The sequence below is a fragment of the Astyanax mexicanus genome, chromosome 8 (genome assembly GCF_023375975.1).
Source record: "Astyanax mexicanus isolate ESR-SI-001 chromosome 8, AstMex3_surface, whole genome shotgun sequence".
Taxonomy (NCBI): domain Eukaryota; kingdom Metazoa; phylum Chordata; class Actinopteri; order Characiformes; family Acestrorhamphidae; genus Astyanax; species Astyanax mexicanus.
Genome location: NC_064415.1, coordinates 33,316,778 through 33,340,307, shown reverse-complemented (window position 1 = coordinate 33,340,307; position 23,530 = coordinate 33,316,778). Strand labels below are relative to the sequence as shown.

The 23,530-nt window shown below is 38.3% G+C and overlaps 1 protein-coding gene across 1 annotated transcript in view; it reads right to left on the bottom strand.

Moving 5' to 3' along the window:
• The window catches only part of malrd1 (MAM and LDL receptor class A domain containing 1), a 153,673-nt gene that overhangs the window by 41,920 nt on the left and 88,223 nt on the right, over positions 1 to 23,530 (bottom strand). The window contains exons 21-23 of the mRNA XM_049482896.1: positions 15,343 to 15,520; positions 2,258 to 2,386; positions 887 to 1,039 (exon numbers count right to left, since the gene is read on the bottom strand). Of these exons, the coding sequence (XP_049338853.1) occupies positions 887 to 1,039; positions 2,258 to 2,386; positions 15,343 to 15,520 (460 nt within the window). The remainder of the gene's footprint in view (positions 1 to 886; positions 1,040 to 2,257; positions 2,387 to 15,342; positions 15,521 to 23,530) is intronic.

Genomic DNA, 23,530 nt, shown 5'->3' with positions numbered 1-23,530 from the left:
AAAAATACAGGAACAGTCATGTACAAAATAATAGAACAATAAGAGCCTTAACAAACTGTACTCTATCCTACTATAACAGTTAAATATGAAAAATAAGACTTTAAGACTTTTTCGGTCCCTGAGAAAGTTTATTTTTCTTTAATAAAGATATATCATTAACTTTATCTGAGAGAAAGATGCTCCTTAAGGAACCAAAACTATTAACATATTATGATGAGAATGTTCACATTCTCTGGAGAAAGGGCTGCTCTTTGAGCTACTTGACTTCGATGCTCGAGACCATGACATAATTTTGATCAATTTCGATGAAATATCGAAATCGTGACACCCCTAGTAATTAGGTAATATTGTGTGCAGAAATTAAGTAAAGAAAGTATTGATTCAGCAAAAATAAATGAATTAAAGTTTACTAAAAGAAAGGATTGACTGAAGTTCAGTTCGTTTATTTTCTCTATGTAACATTTGAGTCTTGAAAGGGAGTTCAAGTTACTCAAATTTATCTGAAATTAAATTTACTTAAAAAAAAAATCAGATGCAGAAAGTTGTGAAACTTTTTTAAAGGAAATGTTATTTTTCAGTGTATGTGCTGAAAGAATGAGGCCAGCTGACTACCTGAATATACTGAATATAGACCAGGTTATTCCATCTGTGTGTTTTTTTTCTTTCCTGATGACACGGCCATATTCCAAGATGACAGTGCCGGGACTGATGTGATCAGGGAGATCATAGATTGTTCACCACACAGTGCAGACCAGATTTTTTGACCAGGCAGTGGATCTTATGTTATCTTACCTTTTATTCTATAATCTATGGAAAAGTAGGACTGCTATAATGAGCAGTGGTCACGTTTTAAGACTTGTGAAGTCTGTTCATCAGCAGCACCTACCCAGGCTGTGGTCACTGGAGGGTCCGGTCCCTTGATGGACCTGACCGTGCCCGATCTGCCAGTCAAAATCATCATTCTGGTCCTGCTGCAGCCGACACTCCAGCTCCCACTGCTCCTCAGGCATGTTAAAGTTACAGGCTCCTGCCAGGCCAGCTGGAGAAACACAAAGAAAAAAGGAGATGATCGATTTCTTTCACAGGAAAAAACAACAGCAGCATGGATTTTGTTCTGTTAGCAAATGTCACCAAGATTTGAATGCATGAATGTATTCGACTTATTTGGGTCTTTTTCCTCATAAAAGGATTCATTGTTATTTTGTATTATTATTATTTATTTTTTATTATTATTATTGTATATTGTATTATTATTATTATTTATTTTTTTTATTATTATTATTGTAAATTGAAAGACAATGCAGATGTTTTATCATGCAGCTTCTGTACCTGAATGCTGATTGGTTGACAAAGTACAAAAGTCACAGACTGTTGCTGCCATGCAACATTTTTTCCCACTTTAAAATGTCATTCTGTCTGCTTTCCTTTACACTGCGTCCGAGTGTCAAAATAAATGGACCAATAGTAATACTCCGAAATGACTTGGACACCCCTTCTAATGAATGCACTAAGCTATCCAATGTTAAACACACACAAAAAACAGCTTGTGTGTTAAGACACACTTAAAATCCTTTAATTTTTACAAAAAATCGCCAGTGTGCCTTTTAATCTGACGCGTTTTGTGTGAATTTTACCAGTCAGGTTTTAAGGAGCAGAGGTTTACAGAAGTAGCATTAGCATGACCTGCTAACTGTGCTAAGCGCTAGCTCTTTAGCCGCTCAAAGGTGAGTATTATCGGCCTGTAGTCTGCTGCTAACTCTGGCTAGCACTGTTGGAGCAGCATTAGCATTAGCCGCAAACCACACTAAGTGCTAAGTCTTTTGTCGGTCAGAGAGGAGCCTATCGTTTATCGTGTTAAAACAAGCTACGTGGGACGAACTGCTAGCGTTTAGCCGCTCGAACCTTAGTGTTGGAAAAATTTGGGAATCTAAGCTTACTGTAAGTAAATGGAAGTGCTTTACTCACCCAAATAAACAGTTTTCAGAAGATAAATCTGTGTAGATTAATATCCAGCGCTCGTTGCACTAAAATGTGCCTTAAAATCCTTATGTATGAAAGCATTATGTATGAAAATAGACCAGAAAATAGATCAGAAAATAGACGTTCATTGATAATGCGCCTTATAATCTGCTGCAATTTATAGTGCGAAATATATGGTTTACCAAAACCACAATAATAATTGTAGATATTTATGTGTTACAAGAATATAATGCAGTTTGTTTTGTATTAAAGAGGAAATAGAAATGTAGTTACTTACTACAGTCCAGTTCGTCAGACCTGTCAGCGCAATCAGCCTTATTATCACACACCAGACTGGAGTCGATACAGTCGCAGTTGCTGCAGCGGAAATCAGTGGCTGCGGGGCAGGCGCCGGGGTGGATGACACCTGCAGATATAATGAATGCAGAACTATATGAGAATATATGGGTTCAAATATACGCAACGTCAGGAGCGTTTGAACTGTGAAATGAAGCTCTGCTGAAGCCGAGCTCGTGAGTGCGAGTGTGAGTGTGGGACTCTTGCCAGAGAGGCAGCTCTTTGCCAAATGCTAATTATTTTAGAAGGTTAATGTAATGAGCGACACCTGCTCGCAGAACAAGGGTGATGACAATATGCTCGTGGTAATATCTACAACACTCCAAAACCGCAGAGCAATCTTCAGAGAGCTGTGAAACCTAGATCAGACACTAGATACACTGCCTGGCAAACGTTTTTGTTCAACACATTAACATTAATTTAATTTAGACATTTTGGAGACGACTAACATGTACGCATGCAAGTCTTTTGGCCCAATTCCATTTCATCATTTGACCCTACCCCTTACCCCTACCCCTTATTTTCGAGGGTAAAATCCTCCACCCTAAAAATTGGGAAAACATTTTAAGCACCCAATACATCATCAGGAGCGTTAAAAGTTCAGTAACCTAGCTGCTGCTGCTGCTGCTGGATGACTAGTTCACTTCAGGGCTTCATTGTTTGTCTTCAGAAAGGGGGAAAAGGTGGTGTAGAAATTAATTATTATTGTCCATTTCTTAATTCCTCTGAATTGGGGAGCTGAAAAATAGCTTTGATTAGCTTTAATTTAATTTTATTTTACTGTTCTACCTTAAATGAGGTCTGTCAACATTTAAAGGTGGAATTGGAAAGTTAGTTAGCTAGCCAGCTACTAACACAAACTATTAGCAATCTTCTTGTATGCTTGTTATGAATAATTTGGCCATAAAACATTGAAACTACACATTATACTACGGTAATATAGTGCTAAAATCAGTTTTAACAAGGAAAATACTTACATTGTGGGTTTCTTTGGTTGCTTGTTCCTACACTGGTGTAAATATTTACAAATATTGCACATTTAAGATAGATAGATAGATAGAAGTTAGAAGTTATCTGGATGTTCTTTTTTCATTTAAAAAGCGATAGTTTGGGCGGGTCACTGGGTGATGTATGGGTTTAGAGGCAGGGCAGGAGGGAAAGCGGTTTGGCTGAGCTGCAGCAGCATCAGAGTGACTCTGATAGCGTTGAGACAAAGATGGTTGGACTTCAGGAATTATTGATACACAGATCTGCATTTTGTGATGTGTCTGCGTACCAAATTAAACCAACACATCATCGCTAAATGTTCTTATAAGTTCTGGTTAACCAGCTTAGCTGTTGAATAATCCAATGAATCAGCTTAACTTCTTAATCAGTATAGGGTTTTTCTCCTGGGTGACCACCTTTTTTATTTTGATAATAAACGTTTGCTTCAGACCATCAGGATCCAGTTATGAGTGCGGGAAGAGGTAAACCAGTGGCAATTGGGAAGTTGAGGCACTTAATTGCTGTCTCAGTTGTCTCAGTATATTCATTACTAAGTCTACATAGTTAGCTGCTAGTGAAGTTTAGCCACTTTATCAATAAACACTCAAAGTACTTTAACGAGGACATATTATGCAAAACTCACTTTTTGTGTACTTTTGGTTTCCCACTAAACACTCCAAGCAGAAAATAAATCCATCCATCTGTTTTCTGTGTGTCAGCCTATTGGATGTGACATCACAATAAGGAAACGTTCATAGAACCACCCAGGCACCATCCCTAACCCGTCAACACCCACCAGAGCCCCACCCACTAGGTCAGTTGAAGAAACACCTTTTTAGCATGAAATTAGAACCTCAGACAGTACACAGCAGGATTAGTTAGACTTTGTCTGATGAAGGGATCTGTACCTACAGTCCGTGGCAAGTCAGGAAATAAGGGAGAAGTAAGTTCTTTCAAATGATGAGTTTTGTGCTTTTATTGCTTGCTAACACTAACTTATAGCAAACACTCCAGCAAATTTTATTTGCATAAAAGTGACTGAAACTAGCAAGAATACAACTGGTAAGATGTACAGCCCACATACCCATTTCTACCCTGTGTAAAAACCTGTATATTAAGACCTTTCCATGCTTTAATACTCATGTCATGCTGGAAACATTCCTTTGAGATTCTGGTCCATGTAGACATGATTGCATGAAAGTTCCTGCAGATTCTTTAGAAGCAATTTCATACTGCGAATCTCCCACTGTACCACATCCTAAAGGTGTTCTATTGGATTCAGATATGGTGACTAGGAAGGCTTCTGAAGTTCAGGAAACTCATCATCATGCAGGAAATAGTTGTTAGAAGACTGGTAACTTGGTAAATTTGGTATTAACTGTGATGGGCAGTGCTGCACCACTGGCCACCAGCAGGGGAGCTGGGCAACAGAGGGGAAAAAGAAGTGGCATTGGGTCCCGAAACTCCAAGTCCCAGAATCCCCAGCGGTGATCAGTGGCAACCAGCGACACCTGTGCAGCACTCTATATAAAGCCCAGTCAAACCACTCATTCTCGTCGCACCTTTAAAGAGGGGTGACCGGTAACAGAGGGTGTAAGAAAATAAAATAAAAGAAAGAAAGAAAGAAAGACAGAAGAAAATAAAAGAAAGAAAGAAGAAAAGAAAAGAAAAGAAAAGAAAGTTTCACAAAAAAAAAAAAAAAGATCTCAAAAGAAAGTAAAAGTAGAGGTCTGAGCTGTGCTCAGTCCGTTTTGAGTTTGATTGTGTTTTGGTTTGAGTTATTTGAAGCTAAAAAGCTGTGTTTCAGTTGTACATGCCATTTTGTGGCATTTCCTTTGTTCTGTTTCCCGCCTTTTTTTGTGCACCTCTTCAGGGTTTTGTTTTCCACCTATTTTCCAGTTTCCTCTGTGGAAAACCAAACCAAGTTCCACAAGCACACCCTTTTGACACAAGCAATATTAAAACATATTTATAAATATCAGAAACAATCGAGTAATCAAGTAATTATAAATATACCTAAGCAAACATATATGACTGAAGATATAAATTATTACATACATCCCAAAACAAACAACCATTTTGCTCTGCACTTGGATCCAACACCACCCTATCCCGTAACATTAACAGCCCAAAGTGTGGCAGGAATACACTCTTCGCATCACATTCAGAATAATAGAGCAGTAAAATGGTTATAGGCCTGAATAGCCTGCAGAAAGAAGCTTTTCCTCGTTCCCTGTGTCGGCGTTCACGAAATGAAAGAGCATTCTCGACTGCTGAGTTTGTTGTTTGGAAGCTTGTGGTCCTTCACTATCCACCTGGTCCCTGGGAGCTCAGTCCAGATAATGCACTCAGCTTTGGAGGCTTTTAAATTGTTTTGGCAACCCAATGGCTACCTCATTAAGACCATCCAAGAAGTGCTACTGTTGAGAACGAGCCCTAACAAATCAATACACTGCCCATCAACACTCTCGCACTCATTCTTGCTTCCTTACTCTACCGATGGAGCCAAATCAGGGACACAAGTTTTTGTCAATTTGAAAAAAATAAATTGAAACTGAAAGTTTAAGTTTTATTTAAATAAAAATCAAAAGTGTGACAAATGTTTTTTTCATCTTATATTTAATTTAGATATAATTCGGGAATTGTTTTAAACAAACTTTTTTTAATTTTCACTTTCTTGTGGATTTTGATATTTAAGATCGTATATTTTTCAGTTGCAGATTTAATTTTTTTGTAATCAGTTTTTTTTCATGGTTCAAATCTTTTTTCACTTTCAGATCACAGTTTTCTGGTTTTAGACTTTTGGCCCTGATCTTGTGTGGGGGTGTGGCATCATAGGAAAGGGGCGTGGTATGCAGTTAAGGACCTACTCTGGAGGACCCTGTCAGTGTAATATGTCTGTACGTCAAACACCAAATTTCAATTCCAATTCCAAAAATAAAATCGGCAACTGAAAAATATAATATCTTAAATATTAAAATACACAAGAAAGTGAAAAAAAAAAAGTTTCAAACAATTTCCGAATTGAATCAAAATTATATATAAGCTGAAAAAAAACATTTGATACACTTTTTTTGTTTGTTTTATATATTTTTGTATTTTTCATTTTTCAAATTGATAAAACTTTTGTCCCTGATTTGGCTCCATATCTCTCTCTTTATCTTCAGACCGAAAACTTAAGCAGTCTTCTGGTGAGCCACCATTAGCTACTCAACATCTCTGGTCAAACATTATTTTCCATTAAAACTTTAAAGATAACTCAGACACACTAGTCAATTAACAAAACAAACGCCAGCTCTGTTAAGAGAATCAAACTTCATTCATCAGGCTGCCCTAAATCCTTTAAACCCCATCAGAGCACAGCTTCCTCTGAGGGAACTGAGGAAAAAGACTGGGAAAAAGACACTTTGTAAGTGTGCTGCCTGCGGTTACCTGAGGCATGATGCGGTTTAATCTTTGCTAGAGCAGTGGTTCATAATCCTGGTGCTGGAGGACCAGCTGTACTGCACATTTTAGTTTATACCATGCTCCCAAAACACCTGATCCAGCTAAGAAGCTAATAATTAAACACTCATTGATTTGAAGGTGGTGTGTTAAGAACACAAAACCACTGAAATATGCACAGAAAGGGTTGGAAAACACTGTTTTTGAAAAGAGCTTAACGTTTTTGAGCTTAAAGTATTCCAGAGAACTAGGAATTCCCTGATCATATTATTGTGCCAATGATTCAATTCATGTCTCAGGATTGTTTTACTTGCTATCTGAGAACTCTCCTCAGTGCTTACTTAAATAACTGGACTGGACTAAATGGATTAAATTAGATGATTCTGGATCCAATAAAATATGACTGGACTGGCTAGAATGGCCCCTTGTTTGCAGGTGTTTCTGAACAGTAAAGCCATGGGGCCATGGTTTCTTGGGGCTTTTGGCTGACGTACATTTTGGCAGATTTGGGGATCTGTTGCCTGATAATGGGTGTGCCATGATCTTGCGTGGTCATGTGGTATACCGTGCCTAGTGGTTCCCTACACATTCCCACATTACCTTGTTTAAACTGCAGAGTGAAGCAAAGGCCCTATTTTAGCGATCTTTAGTCCAGCCATAAACTGTGCAGCTTGATTTAGGGCCTGTCAGTGTAAAAAGTACGCCTTGAGCAACAAAACATAATTACTAATTCTTAAAATAATTCATAAAATTACTCATTGTTTAAACTATATGGGCACTTAAAGAAAATCATCAAAAATCAAAAATCATCAGTGCTCCTTATAATCCAGTGTGCCTTATGTATGAATTCTACCAGTCAGGTTGTAAAGAGCAGTAAAGCCACTCCGTCAGGTGGCATTCACTAGCAGTAAGGTGCTAATTCAGCTTCACCCAGCCTTAGTGGATATCTGGAAATCATTATTATTACTGTAAATAAGCAGAAGCGCTTTACTCACCATAATTAACGTTTTTTGGGAAATAAATCTTTGTAGGTTAACATCCAGCGCTCATTTGACTTTAAAAGATAATGTTTTTTTAAGAATTATAGTTTTGTTTATTTATCTTAGCTTCACTTCACTTAGTTACACTCTCCCACTACCAGAATTAGAAGGAAAACATGGGGACACCCCTGTTCCTTACTAAGGTTGCATAACGTGCCAGAAAATAGACATTCATTGATAATTCGGTGGGAAAAATACTGTAATCAGCCACATTTTGGTGGATTGGTATTTTTGCATTTCTGTGCTTCATTTCTGTTCTAATCAGTCAGTGGCGCACCTGTGTTTTCTGCTGCCAAGATAGCACTGCGCCAGAAATTGACCTGAACACACCTCACTTCCTGACCACCACACCCATCAGCGTGGATACATTCTTAAACTCTGTTTAAAAATATTTAAACGATGCAGGTGAAAGACATTAAACTAGACTGTTGGCAGGGTGTAAGATAGAGCCCTAGGTGTTTGATTATTAAGTTATTAGCTGGATCATGTATATTAGGAGCAGAGTACACACTAAAATGTGCAGTACAGACAGTCCCCCAGGGACTGGGATTATGAACCACTGCTTTGGAAAAGACTGATCCGCATCATGCCTCAGGTAACCGCAGGCAATAGACGTACAAACTGTCTTCTTCCCAGTCTTTTTCCTCCATTCCCTCAGAGAAAGCTGCAGGCAAGACTCTATTATCAGCCAGAATTAAGAGCAATCTGTAAAAACATGCGCCACATCTGAGTAATGACGCTGTTTAAAACCTACTCAATTTAACACCATCCACCTTCCTTGTTGTTACCAAAGAGTTTAAAGAAACACAGTTTCTCATGCAGACACCTTGAATTTTATGAGTTCCTTAACACACACACACACACACAGAGTATTAAAGTAGCACCGATGAGAGTTAGGCTAAGCGCTTCTTTCATTATGTTGTTTAATGCCTCTCTGCTTTTATGACCAGAGTGGGAGAAGAAACGAGAGAGATATAAAAAAACAGAGAGAGAGAGAGTGAAAGAGAAAGACTGTAAAAATGATGAGTTAATGTTTTTTAATCTTATCTGTCTGCTGCATAGCTTTGTACTTTAAACTAACAATAACGTCTGTGTTTCCTGTGCTGCTCACTTGCATTTACGACAGAAGCCAATGGGCGGCTGCTAAATTCAATCAACAGCCAGGAATGCACTGAGCTCTTTGAAGTTGCACCCATTGCACATGCACACACACACACACACACACACACACAGCATGTTTACTAACTGTACAGATGTATTTCCAAATGAAATATATAAGACTCTCTAGATCAGATGAACATTAACCTATCAGCACCATACCTAATGCCAGGTATGTGTTATAAAGTGGTATAAAGCCTTTAGCATTAAGTTGTGCAACAGAGTGGAACAGTGTTCTCTGGAATGACATAGGGCCCAATATCACACAGCTGGATTTAGGGCGTGTCGGTGGGTGTTTGGTATTGTGAGGGCACAATAAATATGCCTTGCGTGGCTCGAAAGGCACAAAAGGCAAAAGGGAATAATGATTGTCTTAATCATTTAAGGCAACAGCAGTGTTATTGTATTCTTTTTTCTGTTTCTTGTTGATGTAAAAGCTGGATTTGTGAGCAGCATCGCGTTTATTTGCATGTGCTCCTTCATGGCTAAGATAGGATTGAGCGCCAGACTCTTGACTGTTGTCAGGGTTTTAATCAGTCAGTGGTGCATCCATGTTTTCTGATGCCAAGATAGCAATAAGCTAGAAATTTGGCTTAATACACCTCATCTATGCTCATTGCTATATATATATTTGTAAGCTATGTTGCTATTTAGGTGAGGTGATGAAACGCGTCCGGACGGGACTAAAATTACCGGAGGACTACGGAGTTCAATGAAAATCAGTAGATACTTCAGCCTGTAATTTTCTTAAGCCCTATTTGGACGTGATTAGTTCCTCAGGGGGTACTGGGGTAATTTTCTCTTTTATGAGGGGGGGTCCTCTGTGATTTTATTACAGTCCAACCATGTCTGTGTTTTTCTCAGACGTCCTCTGAGAAAATTACAGGCTGAATTACCTACTGTTTTTTTTTTTGCTGAACTCCGTGGTCCTCCAGTAATTTTATTCCAGTCCGGATGCACATCTCCTCAGAGAGTTTCATCACCTCGTGTTTTATAAAACAGTAATTTTTCTACTGCCACCCACCGTAATTACACTTTGGGTGAGCGTTTCCACGGAGATCCAGGTAAACACAACATGCAAGTGGAAATGGAGGAGCTACTGAACGTGATGTCAAGTGAGCGAGAAAACCAAAAAACTCACTGGTCCACCAGTCCAGATGCAAGAGTTTTATCACTGAGTAGAAGTGTGGAATATTTCTTACAGACATTCCCCTGAGAAACTAATCCCGTCCAGATAGGGCTTTAGAGGACGTCTGAGAAAAACACGTACATGGTCGTTCTGGACAGAAATTAAATCACAGAGGACCCCCCATGAAAAATAAAAATCACCCCAGGACCGCCTGCGAAACTAATTCCATCCAGATACGGCTTTGTGTATATAGATCACTCACCATGTGCACTGGAATCTACAGTGATTAAATCTGAGTCAGACTAATGCTTCATATAGCCCAAAGCTCTGTCTCTTCCCTTTGAAGCTCGGCTAACATCACATCCCCGACTACACCCGAACTCCACTTTAATTATTAGACCTCAGAACTGACAGACAAGAAATTACATTCTCCCCTCTTCTCTGCTCTTTCACATGGGAAGGGGGAAAAAAGCAAGCTTGTCAAATTTAGCAGATCAGTGTCTTTTTCTCGTCCAATTAACAGCGAGATGTGATATTTTCATTAGGCGCTGCTGAGATCTGCCCAAGAGGTGCTGATGGTCATGTATCTACAGTAATATTAAATAAACAGTGAGACCAGGGGGAAATTAGAAGTTGAGAGCCAGGAGAGACACCTCACCAGAATGTCAAACGGGTGTTTTTGTTGTGTATCGCAGCAGACGGAGGCCGAGATTTCGAGCCCAAGGCCAGTGTAATCACTCACTCACTCACTCAAAACGGGTAAGGCCTGTGATTGGAAAGAGTGAGGCACTGTAAGCCTCAGAGGTGAACCTGCATCTGTGCAAACATTTATAAACTTACTTTAAACACTGTTGTCATTTCCTTTCCACGTCATAGCTGGATGAAATATTGTACAGCTCTCTTTGCTACATTTAACAGAGCAAACAGGAGGATGAGGTCAATGCTACTCTTTACTATTGTAAAGTGTTACCCACTATTCTGAGCTATGTAATAAAAAAAAGAAAAGGTTTTTCTGCTGTAAATCAGAGAAGTCACTTTTTTCATAACAGTAATGATAACAGTATAATATTACACTGATAAGTACAACAAAAGTTATAAATTCACAGTGCCTAGTCTCCTTTGGAATAAATAAAGTATCTATCCATCCATCCATCCATCCACCCACCCACCCACCCACCTACCTACCTACCTACCAACCTACCTACCTACCTACCTACCTACCTACCTACCTACCTACCTACAGGAAAACCTAGAAATAAGCGAAAGTAAAACCAGACTGAACATCAATAAGGACTTCAAATAGTACAGTGAACTGTAGCCTAGAAAGTGTTAGACTGTTTAGTCTGGTTGATAGTGGAATTTGTTATTTTAGACAACATACAGTAGTTTTGTTTTTTCGATTAGATTTAGTTGAATTATCTTTCATTTCCAAATCTTAATTGCTTAAAAAAGTTTAATGTGTTTGTTTTTTTATGTATGTTTATCTGATTTTCTCCCCAGTTTACAAGGCCAATTACCCAACTGATCCATAAGGACTCCCCCTATCACTAGTAATGCCCGAACACCACAAGGGTGAAGACTAGCACATGCCTCCTCTGATACATGTGAAGTCAGCAAACTGCTGCTGATGCAGCATTGCCGAGTAGCCAGAGTTCTCGGAGGAAAGCGCAGCGACTCAGTTCCGATACATCAGCTCACAGATGCCTCGTGCTGATTTGAAGTGATGTGGGGAGAGAGCGTAATGTACCCACACAGAGAAAGCAAAGCCAATTATGCTCTCTCACAGGGCTCCGGCAGCAGATGGCAAGCTACATAAACAGGATTCGAACCAGCGATCTCACGATCATAGTAGCAGAATTTGTATGTTATAAAATGTGTGTCAGCAGTGTAATTGTAGCTGAAATGTGTGTGTTTTCGTCTGTAAACACACAGATACTAGGGGTGTAGCCGATCCTATATTCAGTATCAGATACTGGTCAAAATCACAGGATCAAACATCAAAAGGAAAAACTTATAAACTAATAAAGCATTTTAAAACTCGAACTGAAAGGGCTTTTATCCACGAGCAGTTCATAAGTAAATGATGTCAAGTCATGAGAACAGAAGAACAAACACGGATGCCTGTTGAAGTTCTGAAGTCACCTAAAATAAAACAACTACTCGAAATTTATCATTGACTACATTAAGCTAGGTTTGCTTGAGGCAAGGAAACCACTGAACCGTGCAGGTCATTAGGACTGCGTTTGGAAAAGGTAACTTCACATAACTGCACTGAAAAAGACAAAAGACAGAAGTATGAAAGGCTTCAACCAAAAAGAGATTAGGTAAAAGATGCGGTGAAACTGGAGTTAACTGGTAGAGGGACTTGTAGCCTAGAAAGTGATGCTGTTGAGCAGGTTATTACCGTTTTGTCTTGTTGATAGTGGATTTTTTTATTTTCCTGAATGATTTAGCCAGCATACTGATTTCAATATAGTTGAATTGTCTTTTCAATAAATATTTCAATAAAAATAAATAATGTGTTGTGTTTAAAATGTGTGTTACTAGTGTGTTCACACAGAAAAAGGCCTGTTACCTGAAACTTGTCTGTTTTTGTCTGTGAAAGAAATGCACAGATACTAGATGTGTGCAGATCCTATATTCAGCATCAATATCTGATACCATCCAGATTCAATGGTCAAAAATCCATTAACACACTTTTTAAACATGTAAACCATAATAATTAGACGAAAAGAGGAGGAGCCTTTATTCACATGAAGTTCTTAAAAAATGTCAAGTCATGAGAACACAAGAACACACATGAATGCCTGTCTAAGTCCTGGAGTAACCTGAAATGTACTGCTGTAGGGATTTTTGGGTATTTCATGTACTTGAAACAACTCACAGGATAATTATCATTGACTAAATTAAATCAGGTTTGCTTGGAGCAAGGAAACCACTGAATCATGCAGGTCATTAGGACTGGGTTTCGAAAAGGTAACTTTACAAGACTGCACTGATAAGTACAAAAGGACAAAAACTGAAAAAAAGAAATAGGAAAGGCTTCAATTCAAAATGGATTGGGTAAAAGATGCAGTAAAACTGGAGTGAACTTCCTTAAGGATTCCAACTGGTAGAGGGACCTGTAGCCTAGAAAGTGATGCTGTTGAAGAGCTTATTACCGCTTTGTCTTGTTGATGGTGGAATTTGTGATCTTCCGGAATGTTTTAGCCAACACAAAAATAAAATGTTTTTTTTTTTAATCCATTAAAGCATTTTTAAAACCTTGCATTTGTTTGTAGATAATGATCAGACTTGAAGAGAAAGAGCCTTCATTCAAGTTCATTTCTTAAATAAATTATGTCAAGTCGAACACATGCAGATGCCTGTCTAAGTCCTGGTGTCAGTCCTGATGCTGACAATCTGTTTGCTTAAGACTCTAAATTGTCCTATAAAGACTCCACTTTCCAGCATACACCCATACTGGAGTTTCCTGACTCCACTGACCACATGATGCTACAGCGTTCATGCTCTCCGGGTTACTAATTGGCTCCACCTGTCCTCCTTAGTATAAATGCCCCTCTGTTTGCTGAGTATATAATAATCTCTGTTTATGGTCTTTAGCCTTGCCCATTCTACTGAATACCTGGTGCTGACCATTTTTGTATTTTTTTGCCTTCTCCCTTGTTTTGCTGGATATTTAATTTTTTTTTATTCATTCTTTATGTAACAAGGCAAGTCATTAAGAACACTTTTATTTACAGTGGCAGCTTGGCAAAAGGCAAAAAGACTCTTGAAAAAAAATACAAATGCACAAACAAAAAATAATGACAGGTTTATGACCTTGCCTGCCCCCTACAACTCTTGTAAGCCTAGTCTCTATTGTAATAAACACTTATTTTTTATCTGTGAATGTTTGTCCTTCTTCTGTCCTGTCTGAGACCTGAGATGCACTGCTGTAGGAATGTCTGTGCTCACATTCACTTAAAACAGAAGTAGGAAAGTCCTCAATCCAAAAGAGATAAGGTAAAATATGCATTGAAATTGAAATGAACTTCAGTAAGCATTTCAAAAGGTAGAATCACCTGTAGCCTAGAAAGTGATGCTGTTGAGCAGGTTACTACTGTTAGTGGAATTTGTTATTTTGCTACATAGCGATTTCAATTTAGTTGAATTACATTTTCTATTTGCACCTTCATTTCTTGAAAATATTTGATGTGTTATTAGTGTATTCACACTAAGGACGTTTTCACACCAGCACTATTTGGTCCAGTTAAAACGAACTCTGGTCCGTTTGTAACTTTAGTGCGGTTCGATTGAGCAGGTGTGAAAACAGTAATCGCACTCGGGTGCAGATCAAAAGAACCGGACCGAGACCAGCTAGAGGAGGTGGTTTCGGTCCAGTACCAAACAAACTCTGGAGCGGTTCGCTTTGGTGAGAACGTGATCCGGTCTCGATCGGATCCAGCTATTAAATATAGTCCATTTATTTGAGCTAAACTGCTGACAAGACGCAGTCTAAACTGATATATTAGCCAGATAACGCTTATTACCACAGCTGTGAACAACACTGTGTCCATGCGCGCGCCGTCTGCGCTATATTCACTGCTCACAGCCGCATGACTCTGTTTATTATGTTTACATCTGCGCTGCACATATAAACGCTGTGTTTAAAAGCGCAACGTTTCAGCGTTCAGTGTAAAAACACATATATGCGCTGGAACCCAGAATCTTCATGCTATATTTACTTTTTTTGTATATGTATATTTACTTCCACGCCAGACCACGCTCTGACCAATCACAGGACACAGCCTGCTTGCGTGTTGCGTGTATTGGTGCGCATTTTGGTGCGTTTACATTTATGCCTGTGTGAAACCAGACTAAACAGAGGGAGAAAACGCTCCAAGTAAACGAACTCATCAGCTGATTCGGACCAGAAAAACGAACTACAGGTGTGAAAACGCGCTAAGAAAGGCCTGTGCAAGAACACAAGAACACAAGAACACACATGGATGCCGGTCTAAATCCTGGAGTATCCTGAAATGCACTGCTGTAAGGATTTCTGTGTTCTCATGTACTTGAAACAACTCACAGGATAATTATCATTGAATTAATTAAATCAGGTTTGCTTGGAGCAAGGAAACCACTGAACCGTGCAGGTCATTAGGACTGTTGGTCTGGATTTGGGAAACAATGATCTATTCAAATTATATAAAAAGAAGAAAACAGAAAGTTTCTCTTTGCGTTCTAGTGTGTGTGTGTGTGTGTGTGTGTGTGTGTGTTACTCACTGCGAGCACAGTCTATAAACTCTAGGTCGTCCAGGGCTGCCCCGCCGCTCACGTCGATGACCCGAACCGCTTCAAAAATGAGCTCGAAGTTCCTCAGGTTCCTCAGAGGCACTTCTGCTCTCTTCCACTCGAACATCCTCCTCTGCTCCATCCAGACCTCCCTCAGCTCATTCTCTGTCTGACCATCACACAACACAGAAAACACAAACGCCACTTTGCTCAGGGCTTTTACATCAGTTCCGAGAGTTCAGAGAGACACTGTCAGAGCAGCTCTGAGTCTCTGAAACAATAGCTTTAAATTGGAATGAAGAACCATACTAGACACTGGCTAAAATATATAAAATACATTTTTCTGTAACTTTACAATAAGGGTACTTACTACAGAATATCTCAACTAGTTACACTAGTTACATCATTATTAATCCTTAATTAACCCATTTCAACCCATCAGTCACAATTGTGACCAAACTAATTTAATTAATTATAAGCCTCTAAAAATGTTACTGGTTAATTTCCCAACACTCTATAAGGAAATATTGAAATATTACAATGTTTCAATTAAATGTGTGCAGTATCACTTTTTTTTTAGTAAATTGTCACATGACCAGAGCTGTTTCCTGGTTGCATCTTGAGAAGAGGATGGCTGCCTCAAAGCTCCCAAATAAAAGGCTGGTAAAGTATGTTAAAATAAACATAGAAACAAATATTTTTGTACACATGCTCTATAAGTTGTTTAGTTATGACATATGCATTTGTAATTAGTCAAATGTCTTTGGTGTGTTTGCAGAATGAGTAAACATGTAAACAGTCACAAATGGGACCGATGGGATAGATTGTTGTGTCTAGATGCACACATACTTTACATACAAACAAATTTCTTGTTGCATCTTACCTATATATTTTTTATTTTAGGATGACTAATTTTAGGCATGCAACGTTGCTATCATACCTCAAAATGAGAAAGATGCTATTATAAGTGATTGTGATAGTGATGGGTCAGATATGGACTACCATATCTGGTAACTTTAATTTCTAAGTTACTGTAATACAATGTCTGACTGATTGTTGATCAACAGAATCAAGCACTTCGCTCAGGTGCATACCTCGTTACTGTATACCTGCCTATAATCAAATTTTTGTTAAATTAGGTCTGTTCCTTACAGTGCTGTACTTTTAATTCTTTACTGTTTTCTTTCATCTACTTTTCTATGAGTATTTAAAAAAAATAGTTGAATGAAACCAGAAAGAAGACTAAATACAAGTTTAGGAAAAAATTAATTTTAAATATATATGTATATGTATTTGTTAAGTTCACTGTACTTAAAAATTATATTACATGAACTTAAAATGTATTAGAATATTAAAATGGGTTACAACAAAAGTTTTGAATTTAGTCAACTTATCAGGTTTTACAGTGTGGTATAAATGAATAATACGTATGTTACTGTTGAAATTCTGTTATTTGTAACCCTAATTGTAGAGAGTTAGCATTTTTCTAAGCTATGTAATAAAATAAATGACAGAAAAAATGTTCTGCTGTAAATCAGTGGAGAAATGATAGCTGTTCTGTTTCAGCTCCAAACTCACTTCCACCAATTAACTGAAACTGGAAACAGGTGTGTTTGAATATGAAACAGGACAGAAATGTGGACGGGGTCCCCATACACTGACCTAGACCCTATGGTGAAATGTGTCAGTTTAAATTTGCCTGATTAAATAAAACTAGTGGTTGAAAATTAATAAAATGTGTTACATGAACAACAATTCAATGGATTTGGCAACAATTGTGTTCATAAAATACAGTTTGTTTGCAACCAAATGGCATTAGTTTAGAAGAAAATGCTAAATATAAAACTCCAATGATGAATCTTTTCTTGATTTTCTCATTTTTCCATTTTTGCATCTTGTAACAAAAATCTGATTGATGAAACACTTAAAAATGGAATATTCCCAACTTTTTACTGTCAATTTAGCCTTAAATTGTCAGAACATTACAAAGGTTCTGCAATCTCATTGACCCCTTTGTCAAATTCTAGAGTTTGTAGACGACACTAAAGTCATTGTTTCCTCTGAGATGATGATGACTCTGCTTATATATTAGTGTTTGAAATGCTGTTCATCTAGTGCAGCAACAACCTGGAGCTGAACATGCTTAAAACAGTGCCGATATCTATGGACTTTATGAGAAGCCCCATTACCCTTGCCAGTCTTCACCATCCTTGATACAACTATAAATACTGTGAAATCTTTCCAGTTCCTGCACAGTAAATGTGCTGTGTTGGAACTACATGTAATAGGGAACTGAAGTTGGGCATCAACATTGACTATACCACAAAGAAAGCCCCGCAAAAGTTCTGAAGCTGCTTCAGGAAGTGCTGCTTTAGATTTACACAGCCAGCAAAGTATAGTTTATCATCCCTACCACCTTCATAAGAGCCTGCTGTAGCTCTTATGAATGCAAGGCATTCACAAATTTGATCATATCTGTCAGAAAACCATCAGTTTTCACCTTTCCATCTCTATAACCTAGACTGCAAACATGTCCCTTACCCTGACATGCCAAATGTCATGGGATATTTAGACTAATAGTGTCCCATTGAAAATAAAGAATACCTGTTAAATACCACAATTTCAGGAATGGAATTTCCCATCCATCCACACCCACAACCAGGCATTGCTCTAACTTATATGAATAATTCACACTGCCTTACCAAAAGCACTCTGGCCAATGTACAACCTCACACACAAGATAACACCTCACAACTCATCCTGGAGTGAAAATTCATGACCAATTTACATGCTGATCTCCCCTTTGACATTTTACATTGTACATAAATCATAAACAAATCATAAAAAAGTACAAATTGTCCAAAAAAGTACAAAAAGTGCAAACCACTAACTCCTTGTGTTGGCTTGGTAGCTCATGTTAATAGAATTTTGAATTTAAACACATTTATAATGCTACTCGTATGAAGGGAGTTGTCCAAATGACTTCAGTACATCAGTGGTTAAGTATGAATGTGTGTGCACCAAACCCATCTTTCATTTCATTTTAACTTTTTAAGTTTCAAACATTCCTTTTTGGGGACCAGAGGAACGTCCCCAAAACACACCTCAAAAACCAAGACACATTGTCCCCTTAGATGGAAAAAACAAGTACACACACTCACACGTATAATACAGCCTCAAGCTGAGTATATACAGTCTACACACACACAAAGCCCAAGTCTTACTAATGCTTTCTCTGCTCACCACATTCAAACATGATTCATCTGGTTAGAATGCAAGTCCTCTCCACCCATTCCTCTCCTCACTGTGCTTATTAGATACACTGCTCACTTCTTTCATTCCTTCCCAGACACACACACACACACACACACACACACACAGAGCTTTCTTCTTTATCATTTTTAATGTACTAGAACAGGGACTCATTTGGAAACTGCATTACAAAGCTAATCCGTGTGTTTTTAGTGTTTATGTGTCTGAAGGGGACAGTTTTTTTTATTGCTTTAATGTTTATTGTCTCCAATAAGAATAAATAAAACAGCCAAATGACAATAACAGTAAAACAAAACAACAAACTGCTGTCTGCTGTCATTTTAGAGTCAAACAACCCACAAAATCATGGGCCTGAAGTGATTATACTGTTATAGACAGTAATCAGTAAACAATAATCTCCTAAATAGCTGGAAATACAGCTTAAATGCAGTCAAAGCATTATAATCACGTAAATGATAAAAAATGTTAATGCACCATTTTGTTACATAGCTCAACACTTCAGACTTTAAGCTGTTTTGATATTTTTTGATATTCCATGAAAGTGCCCTCTCAGAACAGCTGCTAAAATAAAATAACAGAACTGGAACAGGTATAAAATAAATTTAATTCTATCCATTAAAATATCCTTAGATCAGCACCACCAACCCAGAACTGCTGGATTACATTGGGGCATCTTATTTTTTTTCCAGTATTTATTTATTGCTGTATTTTAACAGAGAGTACATCTGCGAAAATGTGGCTCTGATTATTGTAATTGTGAATTTTGGCACCCCAACAAACAAAGCATTGGTCATTATTACGTACGAGCTTATTAACATGTTAATGTTTATTTGTCATTAGTGCTATCTGTGAGTAGAGAGTAGATGCAAATGCAAGTATTTAAACTTAATAAAAAACAAACCAGAAATAAAATGAGATGAACAAAACAACATAGAAACAAGGAATACACAGAGAAAAAGAAACTAAGAAAAACGGACAACGTACAAGAGCCAACAAGGGAACACAGAAACAAAGGGGCTATAAATAAAATAGGAAACAGGAAACACCTGGGGACAGGTAACAAGGGGGCGGAATTACAAATGAACACAGGTGAAAACACTAAGGCGGAGACACAGTGTCACGTCTGGTGCTGTAGGCACTCCTGATCCTTCCACACTGAGCTCCAACGGAGGTTTACAGCTTAACAACTACACTACCCAGAACTCACCACACACTGACATCACACACACACCCACGCACGTGACACCTCACCTGCTTCCGCCAGGAAGCCCCGAGTATTGATCACCCCAGGGTATTTAGGGGCGCTTCACGAACTCCTTGGTGCTGCGTATTGTTGGTTCTACCTCATTACAAAGCGTTACTGATTACTTGTCTCTGATATTTCTGTGTATGAACTTCCCTTTTGTTTTTCTCGACGCCGATTTTTGGATTATCTCTGATGGGTGGATTGTGGATTTTTCTGTGTTTGACCTGGACTGTTTCAGGTTTTTGGATTATTGGATTATCTCTGATGCTGGCTTCCTCGTGTTTGAACTCTGGACTGTTTCCCACTCATGGTATGGTTATTCCTATGTTGCTTCTGTTTGCCGGTGCTCTAAGTGTTTTTGTACGACTACCCTTTTCTCTGCCCAGTGTTTTAATAAACTACCCCTTTTACTGTATCCGCGAGTGTCTGTATTCTGTGCACACCATGACACACGGGAAGAACACACAGGCACGGAGGAGGAAGGTATATAAACTAACCATGACATAAATCCTTTATGTCATGTTAAAGGAACTGAAGTAAAAGATTATAAAAAGGCTTTGTTCATTTTTCCACACTACTAATATTATTGCAAGTTTCTCAAAAAACATTTATGTAACTTTATTTAATTTTACATTTGAGGACTGACAAATGATAAAATAAAAACATTAGATAACATTTTAGCTCAGATGGCAAATTTACAACTAATTTATATTATGTATTTAAAATATTAGGCATAAAATATCAGTACCTCTGAAACACACAATGTATTTTATTTATTGTTCTTTGGCACCGGTTCTCTTTAACATTTGATGTGATAATTCCCTCAACTGCTGGGACATACTGTAACAGCCCAGATCAATTCCAAATTCACACTAATTTGCTCTCCTATGACAGAAAACTGTCTCTCCACTGCAATCACTTTACATTAAAACTCTTACTGCTGTAGTTTACTGCGAATAAATGACGTTAAACATGAAATTCTGGCAATACTTAACCAATACAAGCAGTTTTTATTGGGTTAGTAATAAAAAGGGAAATGAATACTACCCAGGAGGCCATGCTTCCCATCTGTAAGGGCTTCACTATTCTGTTTAATTTCCTTTATCCTAATGATTTTTGTCTGTTGTACTGGCCAAAGGCAAAGAGGCGTATAATCATATGTAGGCTTACAAAACCACTGAACCACAGATTTACATTTAAAAAAAAACTTACGTAATCAGAAACAAGATCTAGACATTTAAAAATAACTCATCTATTCAGACAGCTAATGAATAATGTCCTCATTCTGACCCACGTTTATTCAGTTCTGGCCTACACGCTGTCCTGGAATGGTGCTGATGACTTCATCTGAATCCAGGTGCAGAAACACAATTACAAACTGAAATGTTGTGGAAAATTGTAAATGATAGATTGCATATGTGGCCCATAGTTCAAATGTCTTGAAATGTGTCATAGAATGCATATTGTCAGATATATTTGTATTAGTAATATGATGTAAAATAAGCATGTACATGAACATTATATGTAGAGTATAAATCAAGTATATTATTAGGGTAAATCATGTATATTTGTTATTGTGTTTGAAAGAGAACCATTTGATTTCGGAGATATTTTGTCACAGAATCCCCAATATTTATGATTATTGAATATTGTTGTGCTTGCTAAGACACCCAAAAACTGGTGCTTGTAGCACAATTTTAGAAATTACTAACCGTTAACTGTTAGGGACCTACAGAGGGTTGGACAATGAAACTGAAACACCTGTCATTTCAGTGTGGGAGGTTTCATGGCTAAATTGGAGCAGCCTGGTGGCCAATCTTCATTAATTGCACATTGCACCAGTAAGAGCAGAGTGTGAAGGTTCAATTAGCAGGGTAAGAGCACAGTTTTGCTTAAAATATTGCAATGCACACAACATTATGGGAGACATACCAGAGTTCTAAAGAGGAAAAATTGATGGTGCACGTCTTGCTGGAGCATCTGTGACCAAGACAGCAAGTCTTTGTGATGCATCAAGAGGAAATGTCAGCATACCACCAATAAGAACCAACCACATCCAACAGGATGTACCTGTTACAGGTTACCTGTTACCTGTTGGTGCACCTTCACAGCACATAGGTCAGTCTTATCTGCTGAGAAGCAGAAAAGCGCCACGCTGTTAAAATATCAACACACCGAAGTCAGTGTGCATCTGGCTCTTAAAGGGAATGGCAAGTGACACCCTGATTGGTTTATTTTCTGACCCGTGTTTTCCACTGCAGCACAAGGTATCTGTGAGCTGATGTATCATAACCGAGTCGCTGCTCTTTCCTCCGAGTGCACTGTGATGCTACATGGTAATGCTGCACTAACAGCAGTTTGAAAAGAGGCAGAGTCTGACTTCACACGTATCAGAGGAGGCATGTGCTAGTCTTCACCTTTCTGGTGTTGGGGCATCACTAGTGATAGGGGGTATCCTAATGAGTGGGTTGGGTAGTTGACCTTGTAAATTGGGGTGAAAATTGGACAAAAATTGATCTCTAAATATCTCTAAAATATATCTCTATATTCATCTGAATTAGTGGTCTTTACTGCATTCTCCACTTTCGCCCACTGCTGTTGTTAGAGGTATATTCCAGTGAGTTCTGTAGTAATCGAGGGCAGGAAACGGCTTGCTGTTCTTCCGGGATTTTTGCGGGCTGTGAAAAATAATCGCGCTGTTGTGGCTGTGAGACAGTCAATCCATCAGCCGGCAGCTCAGTTCACTGTAGTGTGGAGAGAGGCAATATTGCTGTAGGCAAACTTAAGTACAGATAAACAGCCAATCCCAGTGCAGCGCTTTAGGAGATTTATGTGTGAGACACAGGGCGAGGACTCAATCAGATATTAGGGGTGAATGATTACTACATGACATAATGAAAAGCGGCGTGTTGATGCCTTTATAGGACGTACAATACATAACTACAAAACAAGCAAAAGAAGGAACCAAACTACAGTTTTACACTATGAAAAATCTGTCTGAGATTAGCTAATGCGGATTGAAGTAAGTGTGTGACGGCTTAGACATGCAATTTAATCAGTGCAGAGTGGTGTAAATACATAGGCAGGAACTAGTTTAGTTCAGTTTTTAAGTTTAGGCCTGCAAACAAAGTTTATGTTATTGTGAAAAAAATTAATTTCCAGGAGACACACGGCGCCAATTTTAGAGATCTATAGGCGAGCCATTAATTGTTCACCATAATTTTTTTATTCTGATAATTAAACTAGATTAAGAAAGACAAAAACTCACAGTTTAAGTATAGTATTTACATTTTTAAATACTATCTTGGCAAGGCGCAAAGCACGTCGCAATGCCGTGTGCCCTCATCATTAAAATAGAGTCGAAGTGTAGGGATATATTTACGCTGATGGGTGTGGTTCAGCTAAATTTCTGTCTTGGTGGCGGAAAACACAGGTGCCCCACTGGCCGATTTAAACCCTGACAACAGTCAGTAGTCACCCATCCATCTAAGCTACGCAGGTGCACCATGCACAAAGCACACGCTCAGTGCACATCAGGGACGTGCATAGGAATCTGAAGGGCAGTTCAGAAAAAAAAGGAAGTCTCTCTCTTCTGTATTCATCTCTTTTCCGTGGGCATTTCAAATTTTCTGCATTAACACAGAGTGCATATGAATAATT